At 40.8% G+C, this 12,403-nt stretch overlaps 1 protein-coding gene across 1 annotated transcript in view; it reads left to right on the top strand.

The window, feature by feature from the left end:
* LOC124147918 (jouberin-like) overlaps window positions 1-11,231 on the top strand; it is a 58,512-nt gene extending 47,281 nt beyond the window's left edge. The window contains exons 28-32 of the mRNA XM_046518768.2: window positions 3,042-3,104; window positions 4,243-4,405; window positions 4,774-4,844; window positions 5,598-5,683; window positions 6,533-11,231. Of these exons, the coding sequence (XP_046374724.2) occupies window positions 3,042-3,104; window positions 4,243-4,405; window positions 4,774-4,844; window positions 5,598-5,683; window positions 6,533-6,632 (483 nt within the window). The 3' untranslated portion in view covers window positions 6,633-11,231. The remainder of the gene's footprint in view (window positions 1-3,041; window positions 3,105-4,242; window positions 4,406-4,773; window positions 4,845-5,597; window positions 5,684-6,532) is intronic.
* The last annotated feature ends 1,172 nt before the right edge of the window (window positions 11,232-12,403 follow it).

The following is a 12,403-nucleotide window of genomic DNA, read 5'->3' as shown; positions in this document are numbered from 1 at the left end:
GTGTCCCGTGCCAGATACGCGCCCGTCACATCCCAGATGTGCGGAACGTACTGGCCGATGCTCTATCGAGGCCTCGGGATCCGAGCCCCACAGAGTGGATGCTGAACCCAGTAGTGTTTCAGTGGCTGTGCGAACGTTTGGGTCGTCCGATGGTCGACCTGTTCGCAACGCGGTTCAACAATCAACTCCCGTTGTTTGTATCACCAGTCCCGGACCCGAGGGCCATCGATCACGATGCTCTCGCGTTAGACTGGACGGGCTTGGACGCTTATGCTTACCCGCCGACAGGGTTGCTACCACACATTCTATCGCGCCCATGTGGCCCCCGACTTGCTGACCCAGGTCACGCAGTCGCCACTCCCACTGCCTGTGAGACCGGATCTCTTGATCCACCCTCACACCCGTCAGCTTCATCCAAACGCAGGGCAGTTCAATCTGCACGCGTGGATATTGTCACCGAGCGTCTGAGGAGTAAAGGTTTTTCTCGCCGTGCGTCTCGGGCATACGTTAGTATGCATCGTGATTCTACCCAGAAGGTGTATAATGCACGTTGGGTTATTTTCATGAAGTGGTGTTGTAAACATCACATTCATTCGCCAGATAAGGTATCTGTGCAGGATATTGCTCGTTTCATGTCTCACTTGCGAGAGACCCGGAAACTCTCCGGGGGTTCCATTGCCAACTATGTCTCGTCCGTTGCTACGGTACGGGACGTTGCTATGGGTACCAGTCTCTCCAAAGAGCCGGTGATACGGGGTATTATCAAGGGTTTCAAACAGCACGATCTTAAGAAGGGCCGCCTTCGGGCACCGGCCTGGGATCTTTCCCTAGTGTTGCAATCACTTACGGAAGCTCCGTATGAACCCTTGCATAGTGCTTCGTTCCGGCATGTGACTTGGAAAACAGCATTTCTCCTCTCCTTTGCCACGGCGGCACGTGTATCCGAAATTCATGCACTCGATGTCGCCAAGGTACGATTCGATAGGGGTGACGAAGGAGCGGTCCGCCTGGGCCTGCTCATGGGCTTCGTCGCCAAGAATCAGAGAGTCGGGCAAGCGGAGAGAGAATTCACTGTAAGATCACTCAAAGAAATCTTACATCCTGCTGATACTGAGGACAGAGCGCTGTGTCCGGTTAGGGCCCTTAAGTATTATCTTAAGGCTTCGAATGAACGTAGACAAGGGCGTGACCGTCTGTTCATATCGTGTAACCCTAATCGCACGGTTGACATAACTCGCAACTCGATTGCATTGTGGCTTCGTTCTGTCATCAATCTGGCGTACCGGTCTCGGGGGTTACCGGTAGCGGGGTCAAACCCGCACGGGATCAGGGCGCTAGCGGCAACATTTGCCCTACACTCGAATATCTCTGTTCACAGAATATTACGAGGTTGTTACTGGCATTCTGACTCGGTTTTTGCCAATCATTACCTCAGAAAGGTTTCTGATGAAGACGTGGAGGGGGTGCACCGTCTTGGGCCGCTGATCGCGGCACAAGCGGTCATCTAGGGGGTGTGTCCAGCGCAATTTCAAACTCCGCAGTCGTCAGTCCTTGCACGGTGGTCAATCTGGGTCGTCTCCAATGTTCCCACGCCGTGGGTACAGGAGTGGGGGTCCTGCAAACCAGCGCACTCACACCACAGGTGAGGCGGCTTTTTGTGTGTTTTGTCCTTATTTGTATTTTGACAATTATGCATTTAATTGTCTGTCGTGTATTCCAACCTTGCGATACATGCTTACGAATACTGGAATTAGGTCACGCGCCTAATGCATACTTTCAGTAGGCTTGCTCTGGGATATACGGTCTGAAGGAAATTAATTTCCCTCTTTTCGACTGTTTAACCTGATCTAAGATTTAGCTCACGCGGATACAGTGTTCTCATCCGCTGCGGCGATGAAATACCTATCCAGTGGGGCCGTTTGGAGTCACCAATCGTTTTGGCAATGACGATTGAGCCTTACGGTATGCGCATGACAGTGCTTTGGTATTCCTATAGGGTAACGCCTAGCTAGGTGCATGCGCATCGAGTGCTTCCGCCTTCGTGTTTACTTCCGCTGGTCGGAAGGAACGCTAGCAGTCAGGATTCGGGTTGTAGGTGCTCCCCACCGCCTACTGTGGTAGTCAGCCTCGGTATAACAGTGGTAACGTATTACTTAATGTAATTTGTAGAATTTTCCTATTCGGAATATTCTATAAGTAATACGTTACCACTGGGCTGCTGCCCGCCCGTCCGTCCCCCGAGCACTTGCTCTCGCAGGAGACAAGAGTGAAGGGTGTCACATGGCAGCTAGGTGGCTACGCACGTGCTGCATGAGGTAATTGAGATCTCTGTGGTAGATTTCGCTATAGCAGCAGTTGTGGGAGACAACAGCCTCGGTATAACAGTGGTAACGTATTACTTATAGAATATTCCGAATAGGAAAATTCTACAATTTTTATGATGTTTAAAACCTGCATCTGCAGGATAAAGCTGAGGGATGTTATCCCCGAGGTTTTGTTCCAAGGATAAGGGTTTTTAATATCATAAAAACCCGAGGAGAAGTGTTTTATCTTACTTATAAACCGAAAAGAAACTTAAAACAACATTTATCAACATTTTTATGTTTCAAACATACTTTCTATGAACCTTAGGAAACGGGGGTCAAATATCTGTTGCTGGCCTATGGTATTTGGAACAGCATTCTTAAAATCATGATTTATCTGTGCCTCTGTAGCCTTCGCTCACTGGGCTACCGATACAAAGTTTGTGTGTTCGAATCCACCATTTTGTTTGAAGCAAATGCAAGTGATATGAGAGGTGGAATCTGATTGGTCAATAGGAGAGACATGAAAGGGACATAACTCCTAATAGCCACTGGTAGGGCTACAATTGAACCTAGAAATTCTGGCCTAGTTTTGCAAGGGTGGAAACTGGACTTTTATAGTCAGTTAACTCCCATGCCTTGGGAAGATGCTAAATGACAAGTTTGGGGTTTGTCAACAGCCAGGGATTTGTCACAGACTGATATTGGTGTTTGTTCATCCCCCCTTGTGTGTTCCAGTCCCAGGGCAAGGCTTCCTTCTCCTTCCAGTCGGCCCCTGGCAAGATCAGTCTACAACACAGGGTGAGTATATCCAGCACGATCTTTGGAACAGGTGCACCTGTTAGTTAAACTGGGGTTACTGTTCCAGGTAATGTCAGTGCTTGGATTACCAGAGTATTGTATTCACAGGAAGATTATGAAATATACAGTCCCATTATACTATCTGGTTATAAAATATATAAAGTATATCTGGACTTATTTTTGTAATATATTTTATCAATTTTATTCAAAATTTCATTTTACATTAATTTGAGCAAAATCGTGTGTGAAGTGATCGGTGGTTTGCACAACTCACCGTTATTTTCAGCAAACGCGGTCAGATTACCTCTATTGATGCCTTGAAATGAACTTTAATTGCCATAGAATGGATACATATATCATAAATGCCATACTTTGACTCGTTAAAAGTCATATTTGTGGCAATGTGACTATTATATGTCAACATTATGTTTATGCAATCCAAATACATGTCGCGCAGGAAGTCCCTACGGTGACTGGTCAAATTGGTCTATACGTAAAAATATCCTGCAATAGCAATCAACTGTACCAAAGTGTTACGGTTATTGTAAGCCGCAACTAAAATAACATAATATTTGAATATATTATTCCTGATTAAATAATAATTTCAGATAGCGTCTGTTCCGACCATTGCATCAAAATTCTTTGAAGGTGTATCATTGGGTACTTTTTGTCTGTGCTGGTAGATTGTTGCGAGAACGTGTGCACAGCTGATTGCTATTTCCAGCTTAGTTTACAAGAAAATACACATCTCTGCATACCAAACAGTACCTTTGAGAGCAGGAAATACAATTTAAATGGTAAATCATCATTTATGGCATACAACACTCAATAGATACATAGATCTAATATATACAATTTCAGCCTATTGGGATGTAGGTCAGTTTGTCTGCGGTGATTGATGTTGACTGAATTGTCCAGTTAGCACTATTTCAAATTGGACATTTTGCAGTCACAATTGGACCGATTTCGGGATCCCTGGTTAGCAACATATTCATGCTCGTGGGTTTCACCAAAGTAGTAAACATCCATACTGACATCACTTCGAGCTTTCCTCCCATATAAAACTGACACGCCATGAATAACAGAAATACTGTTGAAAGCAGTGTTAAACCAAACTGGCTCGCTCTTGATGTTTCAGGTAGTGGCTATGTACGACTACCGAGCCCAGCGCTCGGACGAGCTGACCATCTACAAGGGCGACATGATTGTGGTGCTGTACAAGGACAGTGAGAACTGGTGGATGGGGGAGCTACCCGATGGCTCCCAGGGATACTTCCCCGCCAACTACGTCATCTCAGAAGGTGGGTGGCTACTACAGTCTCACATTATTCTCTGTACAGTTTTCTCTGTAAGGTGGACGGGAGACTTTTGGGGTTTGGGGAGGGGTTACTACTAGTTTCTATCTATGCATCATAGGGCATTCCTTGATGAATCTTGCGGGGATTCTGGGACACAATAGACTAGTGGTGTCATATTGCTGCAATATTGCTAAAAACGGTGTAAAAATCTCACTCACTCGCTTCGGGGCAAAAAAATCAAGACATTTGTATTTGTATTCCTATCCAAAAAAATCAACACTTTGAAATAAAACCATCTGAAATAAACATGCTTGTCTGGTCAATATCTGTTGATCATGATGACTTTTAAAACTCCTTTTGTGTCACTCCAGATGCGTATGAAGGTGAGGAGTTGGAGGAGGTGTCAGCTGGGAGGAAGGAGAGAAATGGAAAGAAAAAAGAGGTAGCAATCTTTTACAGCTATCATTCTGGAAATATCTGTATTTTATGTTTGTTTTCATTTGCTGTGCAGAATTGCATCCATTTGACGTGCCACAATCCTATGAATGTGTATTCGAGTTCCAGAACAGTTCCAGTTCCTGATTGTTTCCAGGCATCTCAGCACCTTTCCCATGCCCATGGGTTTCACCAAGAGGTTGAACATCCAAGACTTGTATCACTTTGGGCTTTCCCACCACATCAGTGTCATATAGCTGAAATATTGTTCTAAGCAGCGCTAGACCCAACTCATTCATTCAGATGGCCTGTTTGTAGACTGGTAGTAGACTTAATATCCCCGGTCCAGCATCTGTATGCCAATCTTATCACAGCCACGGCTTCCAGATTTGTATTCCGGATATTCATCCTTACAACACCTACATCTTGCCTGAGACAGGCCAACTATGACCTAGCCTTTCACACACTGACTTAGACTAACATCTAGTCTCTGAAATGAACATATCGTACATATAAAAACAGTTGTTCAATTATCTTAATAAAAATATAATAAAAAGGAGCCCAGTGACTCTCTTCATTTTCAGATATTGATACTGCAGTGATCTAGACTTGCCAAACATTATAGACTTGCATGGGCAGTATTTGATATATATTTGTATCAGGGTCTGTAAGACAGACTAACACTGACTTGACACACTGTGATATGCCTGAAACACTGATCCTGAACACAACTCACTGCTACTGTCATCTGTTTCCCAAGGTCACAGCAGTCAAGACAAGAGATGGTGACCTGAGGTTCTTTTCGGCCACAGACGAGTCCGATACTGAAAACACACCAAGGCACAGGTAACTCAATACTACGTCACTCTCACCTGAATTATTACAGAAGTCCACTGAAGTACTCCCTACAACATGGTCATTGGTCATGCCACAAGTAAATGCCTTGTTTCAGCTGTCTTTCATAATTGTCATCTTTCATCTTTGCGCATTTGATTATTATCGGAATTTTGTATTAAGCGTACGTTTAGGCCTGACATTGGGAGAGGGGGGAGGGGGGTTGGTCTGTGGGTTTTGGTCCTAAAATTGCAGGTCAGTAGGTTGGGGAAACAGAAAGATTATCCAATTTAAAATATACTTTTTAATTTTTGAATAGTAATGTTGTATATGTTTAATGTCCTCCCACTTGACGTCTGTAGCTTAACTTCACTGCAAGTGGTTCTTCACCTCTGTGTGATACATGTACATATATGTTTCTTCTGTCTCTTAAATAATAATATATTTTGTATGTATTTCATACGCTGTAAACCAAATTTCCCACCAGATAATAAAGCATTATCTTATCTTATATCCTCAGTAAGTAGGAGAAAAAAGAGGGGTAGGCGTTTTCAACAGGTTTTAATTGTAGTATTTGGAGTAATTTATCTATTTTGGTAGCGACAGTAAATGTTGTTTTTTTTAAACATTTGACGTATATCTGGTTAGACTAAAAAAACCTGCTTTTCATTTATATTTTTTTACATTTCAATTTCTTTGAGTCTGTGGATTCACAAACCCAGTTTTAGAAAAATCTGTCCTTACCTCAGAAAATATTCATTATTGTTCTCAAATATATTTTAGGAATTATTATGTTTTTAATCAATTGATACAATTGTAAGATATATTCTGTTGTGTAACTCAAAGCATGCCTATTTGCAGTAAACCAAGAAGCAGTACGACGGGAGATTCCGACACAGGGTCCGATTCTCGGCCACCGAAAGCACGACGGAGAGTCCGCATGGATGAATCTGTGGCTTAAGACAGTATGACCATGATGACGCAAAACAAAGTTGCATGAGAGATGTGTGTGTTTCTCCAGTATGTTAGACATACCAATGTGAAATGTTACGGAGGCCCTATAGTGTTTGTTGTCAGCAGGGCTATGAAATACTGAGATGAAGTCCACCACATTTCAAAGTTCTGTCAGTTTGGGCAGATGTTCACTTATCATGCAGCTGATGTGAGATAATATTTATCTGAGATTAAAACAGCTGACATGTAAAAACCTTGACTAAACTGTACAATGTTTAAATTTCTGTGTTTTTTTTCAAAATTGCATAGGAGTCATAATTGCAGGAAAGGATATGCCCTTATATGACTGTTAGCAATTCTCTTGCATCATTGAGCTTTCCAGAAGCCTGTGATTGTGGGTTCAAATCATGGTTCGCTCTGTTACTCGAGGTTTGTCAGTACCATCCCTGTGCTTGTGGGTTTCACCAAAGTGGTAAATATTTGAGCCGTACATCATTTTCGTCCCACATTAAACTGACACTGGATATAACTGGAATACTGTTCAAAGCGGCATTAAACCCAACTCACTCACTCACTCACTATATTACTGTTAACCTATTCCTCCTGGAAGTAATGATTGTGAAGCTTGTTTATTTAATCACAGAATCAAACAATCTGTGCATACTATTTATTAAAGGGAGCATTATTTTCTCAGATTAATTAATTCCTAAGATATTGCATGTTGTCAAGGTGTGCAAAACTAGGTAATTTGCTGCCATATGATCTTCCACACTGTGTTTCAATTGGTTCTATGTTATTATTTATCTGTGATAATACCAAAATGGTTGTGTATATATCTTTGTTTTTGTTATTGTATATGTGTAGATAGTTATTTGCTGTTGTGCTGTACATAGCTTATCAGGGTGACAATAAATATACCCCAGGCTTTCATCCAAACTGTTTTCAAGGTGGAGTTGGACAATGTGGAAGGTTATTCACTTTCAAGCACAAAGATGATATTTGGCACTGTTAATGACTTACAAACGTTACATTTGGAAAAGTAATTACCTGAGAAATACTAGTGATGATACAGCTTGAAGCTTAAGGCTTAAAAAATAAAAGAATTGGTTCTCAGGCAATGGCTTTTAAAGTATAGTGTGGGCAGGCGTTTTATTTTTGGGTTGTTCAAGCTAGTATGTAACCAAATTTTGTTTACAATAATTTCGGTGAATCATGTTCTTCTTAAGTATAGTAGCATTTCACTGCCAGTGTTGTGTGTTCGAGACGTTGAATAATTAAAGATTTTTTATTTTTGAAAATGGAAATATAAACGAAAACATGGCGGGCTTAATGATGATGTGGGCAGTGCCTGAGAACCAAGACTTTAATTTTTTCACAGCCTTATGTTGAGTATTTTCGTTTTATATTTATCTGACTTATTGAGCATGATACCTGTACACCTCACCCAGTGATGACCATCTATGACAACACCGGCAGGTTGAGCTGCAGGACATACCTGTGAAGGTAACCCATCTTAGCTTCTTCAGGCAGCTTGAATATGAGTAGGTGGTTGGGTGAACACAGTTTGTTTTGTGTCACTATCTAACACTACAGATAATTGACTGACATCTCTGCTATGAGGGGTCACATGTGGCACAGTTGCTTTGAGGACCCCATTTCACTTTGCAGAGTTGTGTCCCTTAGGCATGCCAGAATCCTAGGATTGTGGCTTCAAATCCCAGATTCGCCCTGATTATGATTTTTGAATTGTGAGCATAATAATAGTAAGAAGAACAAGAAGACGAAGAAGAACAAGAACAAGAACAAGAAGAAGGAGACCATTTAAGATGTGCCAAAATTCCACTCAAGTGAATTCTCATTGTCTACATTATTATTACCCTGGTCAATGGATCAGTGTGCACTCAATTTTCATTCTCAGCTTCCTGGGGAGTATACAACTATACCCCTACTTGTGTGTTTCACCAAAGTGGTTAACATCTAAGACCTGCAAATCATGACATCACATTGTTTATTTATTTAGCCATTTACCCCAGTGACTGGGAATTTGATGTGTGACTGTCTTTTTGTGTCAGAATGTAGAACGGAAATGTGTTTGATTCTTGATTCATACACCTTAAGAAGTAAGTGAGTTAAAATTTAACGTCACATCGGCAATATTTCAGCCATATCGTGACCATCGCCTTAGAAGAAAGTATGGATGAAATTCTAGGTTTTGTTTTATTGCATGCCAATAGACAGCCTGTAGACAGGTGTTGCATTTATGAGCTAGATGGTATTGTTATAACGACATGACAGGGTGACAAGGTGTGTGTCACCAGCACTAGTTTACCTAGGAGGCAGTCAAGTGTGACCTGTGACATAGTGAACAGGGCTGCAAGGTGATGATGTGGTTTTATCAACTTATAGACTAGTTCAGTGGTTGTATCAATTGATAATTTTATCTCGAACAATGAAATCAAGATAGCTGTATGACTATGATCACTAAATACCGGCGATATAAGTGTTACGATTTTGTTAAATTTCATCTCGATTTCTTGTAAAATGTCCGAACATGTTACCTGGTTGATGATGTTGCAAAGTGTTGTTCATGAAGATTAATGTGGCATCATATGTAGGACAGGAAACAGCACAAGGGGCACTTCTACCTTATCTTAAAGTGATTTTATCACTTATAATTTATCCAATCTTTTTAGAAAAGAGAAAAATTGAAAAATTGTCGATGTGCCTTAAAAAAGAATGTTCAATGGAACAAATTATTGTTTTATGTCGCTGAGGATAAACATTTTTTTATTTTTAATATTTATACTATACTGGTAAGATCAAAGTGATCACATGAAAGTTGTGGATCTGGATTATTTATCCATTTGGCAAGACATTATACATGTTATAGGGGTCAGTGGGAAATAATAAATGCTAAGTACCGGGTATGTGTAAAATATAGGTAATATACTATCTATACATGAACAAGTACTGGTAGTATTAACTTCTGTTGGAGAAGAGTGTGTTCACTTGCTAGTTTTCAGTCGCCAGCACTGTACAATACACTTGTTAGTATTTTAAACGATCTTGAATTGTTGGGATTTGTAAAATATCCATTGATTTCTACTCCATCTGAAACACAGATTATGGACACATAACAATAATTTAGAGTATATTGGAGAAGATGCGATTTGTGAATATATAAATAGAGGACTGTTTTTGCTTCATTTTGCCAGATCTACCAGAAACAAACATAAAGACATAAACAGCCAAGCCTCCCAATACAATAGAAGTGTTTGATATCAACCCGCATCATATACAAGTACCCGGTAGTAGTGTTGGGTATAGCGTGTTTGTTTACATATTTGAAACATGTTTACAACCTTTCACCTTGTGTAATGGCATTTTTAGAGGCCTAAAAAAGAGTCCTTAAATGCTTTGAGCAATGATGTATATATACTAATCAAAAGAAGTTAAAGAACACCCAATTCTTTCATATTACAATAGTTAATCTCACATGCCAAGACAGATTAACTATAGTAATATGAAAGAATCGGGTGTTCTTTAACTTCTTTTGAGTAGTATATGTTCTGTGGTAAAATATTTCTCCTTTGATTATTTTAGAAAAAAGATGGACTCATTCACTTCCATAGCAACCTGAAGACGGATGAGGGGTACTTAATGCATCATGCCGTTGGTTGTTTATTCTGTGTTGTATTATTTTTGTATTGACAGTTATGCATCCACAGTTGAGGCCTTATACATTCGTGACTGTTTGAAGTGCCTAATTAATGCATACTGGTATAAGGGGCACTGGGTTAGCCTTGTGGCTAAGGCATTCGTTTGTCACGCCAAAGCCCGGGTTCGATTCCCCTCGTGGGTGCCGTGCATGAAGCCCATTTCTGGTGTTCCCCATCTTGATATTGCTGGAATATTGCTAAAAGAGGCGTAAAACCATACTCACTCACTCATGGTAACGGAACATAATATCAAGTTGAAAGAGAGTGATAAGCATAAACACAACAGTGTTGGTGCTGTGCTTTGTCAGCCAAAATGGATATAGGCCTTCACCAACCCATTCTTGCCATAAAAGGCGACTATGCTTGTCTTAAGAGGCGACTAACGGTATCGGGTGGTAATTCTCGCTGACTTGCTTGATGCATGTCATGGTATCCCAATTGCGTGGATTGATGCTCATGATTTCAATCACTGGATTGTCTGGTCAAGACTTGATTATTTACAGACCGCCGTCATGCAGCTGGAATATTGCTGAGTGTGGCTTAAAACAACAAGCAAACAAATGTATAATGTAATGGCAACAACAATTTGTGACAGACGATGACTTCACTTGTGATTAAAGACAAACCGTCCAGAAACATTGCCTTAAGAATTTTTTGCTTAATCAAAGTTTCCATTTTGCTACTGATTTTATCATCATCCTTTGCATGCTCCTTTGTTTTGTGTAAAGTTGAAGTATATGGATGTTACCATGGTCACAATTCCCATCAGGGGTATTATATCGTGAGAATAAGGTTAGTAAGATCAGTTTTATATTTGTCAACAGAAACGTAATCATATTTTGTACAAATATGGCTTGTTTAATAAATACTATTCTTATACATTTAAACGTGTTTGTTGTTCAGGATGCGTGCGTGTTTGTTGTTCAGGATGCGAGGGGATATCAGAAAGTTTTTAGCCTGGTATGTCTAGCTTCTTGTTATGCTTAAATCTGACATATCAGTACTGACCTGTGTTTGAAGGTGAGGTGAAATTGGGTTTAACGTTGAGTACAAGATTATTGCACTTATATAGCGACGTGCATGCACGTGTGTTTGTGGCTGATTGTGGCTTGTACTAGTCCGGACTGATGCCGATTTATAGTGCTAGCTCACTGAGATACCATGCCGCTGTTTAACATGAATACCCCACTCAGACACAGTATACTGACTCCGAGCAGACCAGTACTTGTTTTAGCCCTTTATTGCCGAGCGCCAGACAGGGTAACAACAAGTACCATCTTTTAACGTCTTTTGGTATGACGCGGCCGGGGATCGAACCCAGACCTTCCGCTATCCGGGCGGACGCTCTACCACTAGACCACGGAGGCGGTCGACCTGTGTTTGAAGAGTCATCTTTCACACTTTGGTGTGCTTCAGTCCACTGACATATTTATAACTGACTAACTGAGTATGGTTTTTCGCCGCTTTTAGTAATATTCCGGCAATATTACAAGAGACATCGGAAAATGGGCTTCACACATTGTACCCACGTGGGGAATTGAACCCGGGTCTTCGGCGTGATGAGCCAACGCTTTAACCACCAGGTTACCCCACCGCCCCCGGAGAGGCATGAGAGACAGACACTCGTCACGCTTTATAGTTTCAATAAAGCAGAAGCCAATATGGCCGATGAAAGTAACGCCCAATCATTAGGATTAAGAGACGCACTTGAATCAATAGTCAATCCATAATCCGATGAAATTAAATAGGCTAATATGCTACGGTTACACACACACACACACACGAAAAAAACCAGGAAGCATTGCTTGTTATATAATATGTAAGAATATTGACTCGTATATGAAAACAATAGAAAATATAAGTATGAAATAATCACAAAATTTAAATAAGTAATTTTTATTTAATCAAAAGTTTGTTACAAATCCATAGCAATGCGTATTTAAATCATTATTAAATAGAAGATATATATAATCGAAACCTTTGAAGGACGAGTATGTGGTTACCCATTTTACCACTGTTAATGTCGATTTCAAATTTTCAAGACTTGAATTATTGAACA

This window comes from Haliotis rufescens, unplaced genomic scaffold (genome assembly GCF_023055435.1).
Source record: "Haliotis rufescens isolate VD_foot unplaced genomic scaffold, xgHalRufe1.0.p SCAF_2, whole genome shotgun sequence".
Classification (NCBI taxonomy): domain Eukaryota; kingdom Metazoa; phylum Mollusca; class Gastropoda; order Lepetellida; family Haliotidae; genus Haliotis; species Haliotis rufescens.
This window is presented reverse-complemented; position numbering and strand designations above follow the sequence as displayed.